This window comes from Peromyscus californicus, unplaced genomic scaffold (genome assembly GCF_007827085.1).
Source record: "Peromyscus californicus insignis strain IS unplaced genomic scaffold, ASM782708v3 Scaffold_1__1_contigs__length_55948999, whole genome shotgun sequence".
Classification (NCBI taxonomy): domain Eukaryota; kingdom Metazoa; phylum Chordata; class Mammalia; order Rodentia; family Cricetidae; genus Peromyscus; species Peromyscus californicus.
Window position 1 is genome coordinate 13,881,365 of NW_026294492.1, and position 11,437 is coordinate 13,892,801.

The 11,437-nt window shown below is 53.5% G+C and overlaps 1 protein-coding gene across 1 annotated transcript; it reads right to left on the reverse strand.

The window, feature by feature from the left end:
- Positions 1-811: 811 nt before the first annotated feature.
- Positions 812-7,825, reverse strand: Osr1 (odd-skipped related transcription factor 1). Its single transcript, XM_052745931.1, has 3 exons — positions 7,559-7,825; positions 2,550-3,252; positions 812-1,806 (listed from the first exon to the last, which is right to left on the reverse strand). Exons 2-3 carry the CDS (start codon positions 3,212-3,214, stop codon positions 1,671-1,673), a joined length of 801 nt encoding a protein of 266 aa, XP_052601891.1. The 5' UTR covers positions 3,215-3,252; positions 7,559-7,825; the 3' UTR covers positions 812-1,670.
- Between the last annotated feature and the right edge of the window lie 3,612 nt (positions 7,826-11,437).

An 11,437-nucleotide genomic window follows, 5' to 3' on the forward strand; every position in this document is an offset into this window, starting at 1 on the left:
AGAGCCCCAGCCGCGGGATTTCTAACTGCGTGGGAAAACTAAACGCCCAAGGGTAGGTTCAGTTTGCGGAGGTGAACTCATATTTCTCTTTCTAAGCCGGGGGTGGGGTTGGATCCCAGGGCGTCCGCCCCCACTATCCTTCAGGAGGTTTCCAAATTGTGAAGAATCAAGAATCATCATGTTTTGGGAGCTGCGATTCGGGTGGGGACAAGCTCCAGGCGGAGAATTGGGGGTAAGGTGTTCCCAAAGGAAACAGAGCAGGATGTCAACTGGGGGACTTGGGGAAGACGGATGATGGCACTTTGCGGACGCATGCTGAGGGCCAGGGCCAGGGGACGGTGTGATGGCTTTGAGGCCCCGTGAAGGAAGATCTCACCCCAAAGCAAAAGCCAAGGGTTGGTAGTAAAGATGGGGAGAGGGGTGTTGGGGGCGGAGGATATTCTGTTCCCTCCTGGGCCCTGCATGACCTCTGCACTCAGAGAGGCTGGGATTTCTCAAGGCTTAATAGGAAGGAGGGCAGCAGACTCTGTCCTGGGCAACGCACAGCTTTTCGGATTTGAGGAGTTAGGAGACCGGAGGCCTGACACTCAAAAGTAAGGAAATAAGTACAGAGGTCGAGCAACACCTCCGGAGCAGGGCTTCCTCCGCCATCCCATCCCTGTCACCCTAACAGGACGAGGTGAGAAAAGTTGACAGGTGGAAACTGAACAGAGAACTCTGTTCCTCTCTAAATAAAAGAGCTTTTCCCCCTCGCGGCCCGAGAGGAAAGTATCCATTCTGTCATGCCTGTAAAATAACCGTTTATTTAATAGTTAAAAAAAAAAAAAACTCCAGTGATAAATGTCCGTTACCGATGGTCAGCATAAAGTGCCAGTCGCAATACAACGCCCGGCTCCTGGCCGGCTTGCTCGCCCGCCCGCTCGCTCGCGCGCGCGCTCGCCGCCATGGAGCAGGGGAGCCGAGGCCCGGCCCCGCTCGCCCGGGGCGCCTGGTCCTCAGCCCGGTTTCCGCGCCCGGAGCCGGAGGTCAGCGGCGCACCCTGAGCGCCCGGGACTCGCTCGCGCGCGGAGCCAGCGGCCCCTGGGGCCGGACGGCAGAAGCAGATACAAGGATTACACTTTTGCAGGCTCCCCGATGTGGGGATGGGGAAGGGAGGAGGGACTGGAAATTGCCAGGGCGCGCAGATCTTTTCTTTCCCCTCCTCTCCGCGATCAAGACTTTACAAGCTTATATGGTCAAAGGGGGAAAAAAAAATAAAGAAAACGTATAAAATAACAATAGAAAAAGTAATACTTCTGGGAGAGGCGCCACTGCGGCTCGGCGGAGTTTTCGTTCTTTTTTTTTTTTTTTTTTTTCTTTTTCTTTCTTTTTTTTTTTAATGCAGTTTCCCTTCCGCCACGTGAGTTGAGTACCGCCTTTTGGCCAAGAGTTTAGCCGCGTCCTGGGGGAGCCGCCCAGGCTGGAAGAGTCATGGCCCCCCGGGCAAGGCTCTGGAGCGCCGCAAGCGCTGGGGACCCAGGGGACTTTGTTGGTGTGGAAGCAAGATCCCGAAAGCCCCTCCCGCTGCCCGCAGAGTCGCCTTCAGCTTGGGTCCCTCTGGGGAAAAAAAAAAAAAAAAAAGAAGGCAGCAGCACGTCCCAGGGTCCTGGTGCCCCGCAGGCTCTGTTTACTTAGCATTTGATCTTGGAGGTTTTGAGCTCCTTCACTTGTGAGTGTAGTGTCTTGTGGACAGCGAGAGTCCGCGACTGGCAGAATCCTTTTCCACACTCTTGACACTTGAAAGGCTTCTCTTTGGAGTGAATGTATCTAAGGACAGAGACAGATAACACAATGCAATGTTGTTTATGTATGTAACCCCTCACTCTGCGGTTAAGGTGTTTGTGGGGACAGACAAAGGGGGCAACGTAGAGATCGGGCAACAGGCTGAGACTGTGGGTAAGAGTGAGGAGATGGAGAGGAACTTTACTTTCGTAAACAGGTTAGACAAATAGACCACCTGCCTTCCTGCGGGTGATAAGTAGGCACCTCCTCCTAAAGGCTGAATCAACACTGGAGGTCAGTCAACAGACCTGGGGTCAGTTTCTAGATCTGCACTGCCGGAGAAGTAGTCACTAGCCCAAGAGATTCTTAAAAACTAGAAGTGTATAAAATTAAGTAAAACTAAAACGTCCTGAGTTCCTATTTCAAGAGCTCCTTCCCCAAGCTCGCCGGCTTTGCAGGAACTCCTATTGGACAGTTTCCGGGGGACTGAGAAGAGAGTCAAGGAGATTCAACCTTGTGAAGCCCCGATCTTAGGTCCTGTTCATCGCCCTATTCCTTTCACCCATGTTCTAAAACCTATCCTGGAGCGGGGGCGGGAGGGGACAGGGAGCAGGGGTGCTCATTCATGGTTTTAGAGAATTCCCAGAGGTATGGGAATGCTTACAGCCACTAGGGACTCCTAGGAACCTTCAAGGGGGGAGGAGGCTGGGGACTGGGGGTGGGGGGATCAGGCCAGAGCAGCGAAAACAGATCCCCCTGGGGCCACCCGCGATGCTATAGCGCCGCACCTGTGGTCCCGTAGGTGGTCTTGCCTCCGGAAGGCTTTGTGGCAGATGTCACAGGTGTAAGGCCTCTCATCGGTGTGCGTCCGCTCATGGATGAGTAGGTTATAGGACTTGGTGAAGTGGCGGCCACAGAACTTGCAGACGAATTCCTTCTTAGTCTTGGAAGGCAGGCGTCCCCTCGTGGGCTTCTTTTCAGGGGAGAGCTTGGTCACATCCAGGAGGGCGCCCAGCCCACCAGCGGGAGAGCCAGGGCCCTCCCCTCGGCCAAGCTTGGAGGGATCTTCTTGTGTGGCAGCCAAGGCCAGGTTAGCGAAATCAAAGCGCGGCTTGGTCTTCAGAGCCGCACCGCTGCCTCCCGCGGTGATCTCTGGCTTAGGGTGGATGACATGAGGAAACCAGGGGAAAGCGGGCAGCTGGAAGCGAGCGTCCATCAGGCTGGACACCGCACCTGGCACTTTAGAGAAAGAGGAACGTGGCAAGTGCATGGCTGGGTAGCCCAGCGTCCATTGGTGTAGATGCACAGCGTGCAGGGCACTGAAACCATACAGGTTGGGCAGGTGGTCCGAAGGGACTGTGGGCAGGCCATTCACTGCCTGAAGGAAAGAGTAATTGGTGAGCTGCAGGGACGGGTGGATGGGCACCGGTGCTGGCAAGGTTTTGCTGCCCATTTCTGTAGCTGGTAGCTGCAATTATTTCAATGATTGATCTGCAAAGACAGGAAGAAGGGTGGGGAGACAGCCAAAAAGATGTTCAGAGTGGTCACCTTCCTCCAGACTTCCAGTCCAGTTATACCCTCTCCTGACCTTAGGGCAGGCAGGAGGTTAGAAGACCCCGCCCATGATCCCCACTGCCCTCTCAAAGCAGATGAGAACCTAAGATATAGAAGGGCTGTCCAGCCAGAATCCTCCATGATGGTCAAACTCCCTCCAAATGGTGTCTGACAGAGACACGTATTGTTGACGGAGCAATCAATGGGAAACCAAATCCTTAAACACAGATACAACCAACTTAAAAAACACCTGCTCTCCACTGTGAACGATGCAACTGTGAACAGGAACACGGGCATGACATACAGACAGAATGACACAGTCCTGTAACAACAACAGAATCCGATCGGGGAAGCACACTTACACACTCAGACTCACGTGTGCTGAAGCAGAGTCAGCAAGAAGGTCCAGAGACAAAATGGAAATAGCCAGGGCTTTATGGGACAACCCTGTACAAAATGCAGAAGCCTTCGGATATGCGTGCCATCCAGCTATTGCCATGTTAAGGTTGGGGGGGGGTAATTGCTTTGGTTTCCAGAAGCCAAAAGAATCATGTCAACCTCTTTAAAACTCTCATTTGGACCTAAATTTGCTATGTCCCTTACAAGTGGTGAGCCCTGCGGACTCTGTCCTCTTGGCAAGCGCTTGCAGACTGACTCCCTAAGCTTTGGTGGTGACCCTCATTTCCAGAAAGGTACTGACACCCATGTTCAGTCCATTTGCTCTGCCAAGCAATTGCAATCGAGGGAGCTCATGTGCCCTCCCCCAAGTGAGCTGTGTTCTCTCTGGGTGTTCAGTCTTCTTATGTATTATGAGAACCTCGGGCAAGGCCAGTGTGGGGAGGTAGGAACACTAGTGCCTTTACATGTTGTGCTCTGTTTACTCCCCAAATGCAAGACCAGGGCTCTGGAGTAAGGTTGGTGTCATACCAAAGTGACCAGGCGCTCCAGAGCTGGCATCTTCTGGCTACTCTGGTCAAGCTCCTCAGTATGCATGGGCAAGTGTGTGTGGGCTGGGGGTTGGGGGGACTCTGCAAAGATGTCTTTCATCTCTTGCCCTCCCAGATATTTCTAATTTGGGTCTATATAGGGGGAAATAGGAAAGCCAAAAATACTAGGGACCCATAGGAAGCCTCTGAGCTTGGGGTCCAATGGCAAGGCTCAAGGGTGTTTGTAAAGTCCTTCCCCTTTCCCAGGGCCAGTCTCTGGCTACTGATTTCTTCCTTGACCCTGTGCCTTTCTTTCTCTTTGGCCCATCTCTCCTCTGGGACATATCAGCTTCCTCTTGGCCTCTGTCTTCACAGCTCAGACTTGCCCCCTTCTGCAGGTCTAAACACCTTCACCCCTAAAGTCAAGGCAGAGAGGATGGAGTCAATTTCCTTTCTTAGCCTGGGGCTCTAAAAATGCCTGGCTGATCCAGAGAGGCACAGAACTTTTTTGGGGGGGTGTGGGGGGGAGGGGCAGGGAAGCCGGAGGACACTTTACCCAGGACACTTTAGCAGCTAGCAGGAAGGTGGTACAGCTAGATCCAAAGAAAGATGTATCGCTGCGGGTGATGGGTGCCCAAAACGCAAGAGCAGCCTGCTGAAATTTGCCTGCCATTAATTTGGCCTGCCAGATAAGGAAAGCACAAATCTGCTGCCACCCAACCTAAGGTTAGTAGCTAGAAGGATAGCCATACCACCGCCCTTCTCTTCGACTCAGCTCACAAAACCTGTGCCAGCCAAATGAGGGCCATCTCGAAGTTCTGGGACAGGAGAAAGCAAAGTACCCTGGGACTGAAGAGGAAGCTGAGGACCCCTTTGGATTGGGGAGGGAGGCAGCTGCCAACTTCAAAGGTCTACAGGACTTAGGCTAGCTAAATGCTCTTTGATTTGCCACCGGCTTCCAAGCACTGGAAATTAGATCCCTATATTAGGCTCTATTGGAGCCAGCCTGGGCAAAGGGGAAGCCACACTGGCTTCTCTCCTGCTAGGCCTATAGGAAGTCAAGGAGTGATGGTGGCCGGAGGGCTGTGATGTGAACTGCTCGGGTTTGATAGAACCCACAAACTTTTCGCCTGACTTTTCCTTTGAGGAGCCAAAAAAAAAAAAGCCTGGAGAGGCCTTGGGGTCTTGGAGGAGTGGTACTTGCAGTCTGTCTGCCTAATCTTATTTCCTCCAACACTCCGTTTATTTTTCTCAGCGGACCCAGCAGTTTACTTTCTGTAGCTTTCTGAGGCTTGGGATTCCAGGGGTCAAGCCACCGACTCCTTCCCGCGGACAAATTTCGTTCGAAACGTAGCTCTTAATATCAGTACTACAAATGGACTGACTGCAAGACCTGGTTTCAAGCGATCAGTTAAGGGGAAAACACAGCTGCAGATATGCCTCTGCCTGCGGCCTGAAAAGATGAGCAGACACCGGGCCTCTCCAGCTCTACCGCTCCCCACCCCCCCTCACTCCCTCCCGGACCCCGACCTTAGCTTTTCCTCTCCTAACCCCACTGAGACCACCTATTCTAAGCCCCAACATCCTCTCCACGTGGAGCTCAGGCCTGGAGATTTGGGGAGCACTAGTCAGTGTCCCCGACTCGCTGCTGCAGTGAACTCAATTGGAGCCTCAGAGCAGGGGTCCCTGCTCAGCGCGGTCATTCAGGTCCCTCTTACAGTGGAACGCCAATCCCGCGTCTGCTGCCAGCCCTGTGCAGGGCATTAATGAAGTGTGCAGCCTATTAAAGTGGTTTATTCGGGGCTAATTGAGCGTGAGCGAGTTAACTGCTTGCATTAATGAGGGCAGAGCGAACCCCACGAGCTTGTGCCTGAAGAAGCCCAGCGGCAGCCCCAGCCCCCCCCCCCCGCCCCCCCAAATCATCCTTGACACGGAATCCCCAGTTGAATGATGACAGGCTTTGAGGTCCAGGTTCAGAGGACTGACCAGCCCCGGATACTTTGGCTGCTTTTTTCCAACCAACGAGATCGAACGAACCCACTTTCGTTCGCCATTCTGCTAGGCTAGGATGCCCGCTGTGTCCCCAGGAGTAGGCTTCCCAATCTTAATGAAACCGCAATTGCTTTCGAGAGAGCCTGGGATAGACCATCTACCCACCAGTTGTCTGTCGCTGGTTCCCCCATCCCTATCAGCCAACCCACTTCTTCCCTGGGAGGCTGTGAAACTAGAATAGCTCTGCACGTGGTTCTCTTCAAAGAGCCAACTCGCAGGTCCCATCCTAGATGGAATTCATTGGAGTTTTGCGACAAAGAAACCCTTGCAGCTAAACTCTGTTCCGGAGCCCACCCGGCTTGTGGTGGGGCTGCTGAGAAAGGACTGCGCGGGCGAAATTTTATTCTTATCAGGGCTGCTGATGGAACGTAGGATTCGTTCAGCAAACAGCCGCCCTCAATTTCTCTCTTTTCGGGTTCCCATCTTTCCCACTTAAACCTGGGTTAGGCGACTATCAAAAAAAAAAAAAAAAATCTCCACCCTAGAGACATCAGCAGCTCCATAATAGTTCCGCTTCTCGGGTGTTCGGGTCTCAAGTTACAAAGCAATGTTCGTTTGTGCCCCCAGCATGTTTTCCTACACCAGAGACAGTTGAAGGTTAAGAGCTGCAGGCCTAAGGACAGACAGAAACCCTCCAATAGAGATCATCCCAACCACAGAGCCCAAGTGCGCAGGCAAGCTTCAGACAGGCAGCAGCAGCCTTGTGGCCCTGGGGGTTGAGGGCTTCCTGTCTGGAGAACAACTCCGCAAAAGAGGAACTCGCATTAAAGTGCAACAGGATTGGGGCAATGCACCTGTCCGGGTGCTGTAGGCTTGGATTACGACCATCCACACTCTCCCCGCTTTTACTCAGCTAAGGCAGGCCAGTCTGAATTAGCACCCTGCAAAAGTTTGTGCACTCTGGAGTTGCTCTGGTTTCTTAAAGGGTGCTCGCAGACTGCCTTACAAAAATCTGTGGACACCTTACCGGCATTCTGCCTAACCAATAAAACGTCTGGTTTCAATGGTCCAGACCCCTCTGTCCCCATCTTTCCACCGAGGTCAGAGGCCAACAAGGACACAGAGTCAGAAGTCCTTGAACGAGCATCCCCATCAATCCTGTGCTGGAACTGCTCTCACTTTCACAAAGATCCTGCAGCCTCCGTTTGGAAAGAAGAACTTCCTTTGGGGACACTGAAAAGAGGAGGCACTAGCTACACCAAGGAACCAGGAGTCTTGCCCGCATTCGCCTCACCGAGCCCAGGCGCCCCTAGGGCTGCAGTTACCTTGTTCCGCCGAGGTTCCCCGCGTCAGAGCGCGTCTCTGAGGCTGGCTGTGCTGGACTCGAGGAACCAGAGACACGGGAACCCACTGGCACCCCTGGCGAGCTGGAGTCCTGACGCGTCTCTGGCCGCAAGGACTCCAAGCACCCGATAGGCAGGAGCGCTCCGCAGCCCCGGAGTCCCGCCCGCCGGGGTCGGGTGAGCTTCGCTCCTGGCTCCCTTTCTGGGTCTGAACCCGAGCCGGTGAGAACTTGCTGGGGGAGAAGCCGAGCTACGTCTCACTCATCCCTTAGCACCGAGCCGCCTACTTATTTTAATCCACCACCCCCTACCCCCCCGCCCCTTGCCTCGCGATTCCTCCCCTCCCTCCCCTGCCCCCCAACTCTGCCTGCGCCTGCGCACTGAGAAACAAAGTTCTGCTGACCCGGGCAGCGGACTTTGGCAGCTGGGCTGGCTTGGCCTCTGCTTCTCCCGACCGGTGTCCACTCCCCGACAGTCCCACTCGACACTTTCTGTACTTTTTTTTTTTTTGAAAGACACACAAGGGCAGGCAGTGGAGGAAACAGCTCCTACCCGACAAGAGAGGGCTAGAACCGAGCATTTCGGAGTTCTGCTGTGGGCTTTGGGACTCAGTTTGTGCCTATGAAAGCCAGGAGGAGCCCGGTGTGTCCGACACCAGCACCTTGGGCACGCACGCACTTTGTAGCCTGGCAAAGTCGTTGCTCTACTTAGATTCTCTTCCCAGAGGCGATAGACCCCTGGTGTGGAGCAGCGCTCTGACACCAAATAGTGCTGGGGACCTGGGCGGTGACTCTGGCAGAGCTAGCTAGTTCCCGGTGCGGTGCGGAAGGGTAGATTACTGACTGCAGTGAGCCATAACATCCGAGTGCCTATGGCTGACCACAGACCCTGGGGTGTGGAGTTCCGCAGAAACAGCCGGAGTGGAGCCTATGAGGAGGAGTGGAGCTGGTTCCCCGGAACTCAGAACTGCCCGGGGATTCCACTCTCGTTTTAGGGTGGGTGGGAGTATGGAGAGCAGCTGAAGCACAGGGACCTCCGGGGCTAGGGAGCTGGTTGGGGGTTGCGTTTGCACAGGGAGTCTGGCCTAGAACAACTACATCCTCGCTGTCTGTGTCTCATGTGCCCTCCAGTACCCTCTTTACTATGGATCCCTGGGACTGACCTATGGCTGACCCCAGCCAGCCCTCAACCCTCCCTACCACCTTTCTGGAATGCCTGACCTGGCTTCTTCAGGGGAGTAGGTGGGGATTTCTGACTCGACTTCCTGACTTTGCCCCAGAGTTACCACTCCATATTCACACACACACACATACACACACACACACACACACACACACACACACACACACACACACACAGCCTCCTGGGGACCAGATGCCTCTCTAACACATTGATTTAGTCCTTTTAAAAGAATGTCCCACTCTCCCACTTTAGCATGCAAAGCTGATCTGTGTGGTTTTCTTGAGGTAGCAGGAGGCAGCCTAACCTAGGGGCATGGTCAGAGAGGATGCCTGCCCCACCTCTCCCCCACCCCCACCCCAACCCCTTCCATAATTGAAACAGATTTGGTATTTGCAAGCCTTTAGAACATAACCTGGCTTCCAGTCTCTGGCTAACTTTGGCTAGAGGAGGAAAGAGAAGGAGAGGTCACACTCTTCACTCAAGAGCCTCACTCACAGCATGCCACTGATAGGTGTCCCTGTAAGAGACCCACATAAGTGTGCCCGTGTGCCTGGCAGCTTAGCAACTGTGAGCGCTGGCAGGATCCTGACCACCGTGCTGCCTCTCGGAGCAGAGGGGAGTTGAGATCACTCCCTCCCAAGAGCCGGGGACAACAAAATCCAGTCAGGCATTCCCTTCCCGAGCTTCACAGACTTCCTACCACTTCGGTTTAGGGAGTTTTGGGGTGCCAGTCTCAGGTCCCCAAAGCAGGCCAAAGCAAGGAGAATTTCCATATCAAGTGCCAAAGTTTCCCAAATTGACTGGTATACACTTATAAGAAAACAATTCGACATCAAAACTAAAGACCCCTCCTGGGGCGTGCATACCCCATCTCCAGCTGAGGATTCCTCACAACCCAGTTCTGGTGGTTATTTCTTTGAAAGAAAGAAAGAACAAAAGAAAGAAAGAAAAAAAGCAAAAGAGAAAAAAGAAAAGAAAAAGACTCTTGGTCAATATGCCTTAGGAATTCCAGAGACCTACAGATAGGATTCCTAAAGAGCCCTGTCACCTCCACCACTGTGTATGTGTTGGGGGGGAATGGGGGTCAATAGGTTACTTACATTGGCAAGGCAGTGCTCTGGTCCCAAGGCAAAGAATGTGCAAGTGGGTTGTTTAATGCCGCTTTACTGAGTTATCTGGAAATACTGATCTAGCCTCTGAGCTAACCCTAGATCTGGGAGGACTCAGAGGAAGATGGGGAAGCAAGGTTGGGACCTCAGGCTTTGGCTTTCAGATCTTTTCAGGGAGCTCGTTAACAAAGCGGGACAGGACTGGACATGACTGTGTACCTGGGTACTGAAGTCACCTCAATGGGCTTTGAGATCCCTGGCTCCTAAGTGACTGCTTCCTGGGTCAGTCCCAGCCTCAGAACACTAGGAAACGAAATTCAAGATGCCCTAGAGGCTGAGAAGTGTCCCATCCCACTGTGGGTCCCTTGGTGAATAACCCCCCAAAGTGTGGATTCGGAATGCCCTGGAGGCCACCCAGGGTCCTGTTTTCTTCTGGGTGGGACTTCAGAAAGAAAGCCGGGAAGCCACGGACCCCTCTGGGCTCTGTGCAAAAGGGAGCAACTGGAGGGACCCTTCCCCCCACCTGTTTAAGAGTGGTTGGCCAGACTAAGCGGGACACCACGGAGTGGGTGGAGGGCAGGGCCCGGAAGACCTAGGAAGACTGGAGCACTTTTGGAAGAAGTTCGATTCGTTTAGAATTCTCCAGCACCGCGTGTTTCAAACTCGTTACATGCCATAGAGGGCCTGTCCCCGGAGGTCCTGTTGGTTCCACCAGCCTAAGGAGTCACCAGTGAAGGGGAGGAAACTCTTAGCCTACCCACGCCTCATCCCTGGGGTCCACGAACTCCGCCCCTCAGAGCTTCCCCTGACGGAGACAGTAGCTTAGGCTCGCAGAGAGCCTGCCGCCTGCAGCCTGCAGCAAGCAGCCTCGGTGGTTCACCACTCCTCTCAGACTCTCTCTTTTGGCCACTGCCTGCTGCCTGGCTCCAGGGCGGACACCCGGAGAAGTCCCAGATTCCGGAGGCGTTGATCACTCCGGAAAGGGTCCCCCACTGCAGACATACGAGCTCTAGCTCTGGGCCCCGTGAGGGCTGCCTTGTGCATCCTCGGAACGCGAGCCCCAGCCCTGTATGTAAGGAGGGAGACTCCTCTAGAACTTTGACCACATAGAGGACAGCGGTGCAGCCGCTGCTGCTGTGAGTCCTGGCTGCTTTTTTTCGGACAGCATACCTGGGATAGTATTGACTTCCATTTGTCCTCCCGTCCTAACCCCAGCCCCTTTCCGTTTATCTGGAAAGAACAGGATACAGCCTGTCTTGGAGTTAAAATTGGTTTGAGTGGTCTCAGCTTTTTTTTTTTTTAAATCATGAAACTTGCCTTTCCACACTGCCCAGATACACAAAAGTGACCTCATTCTACAGCTAAGTGGAATTTACTTAACACTTGCCTGTAACTACTTTGTGGACATTTGAGTGGGGGGGGGGGTTCCTTCTCATTAACCCCTCCCTATATGCATGAACGGAGCCTTCAAATAGCGAGGAGATTTAGATTTCCCTCTGTATTCATTAAGATGATGAATTGTAACGGCCTAATAGTTCCTCTGGAACCATTACAGTCAATCAGGTCAAAA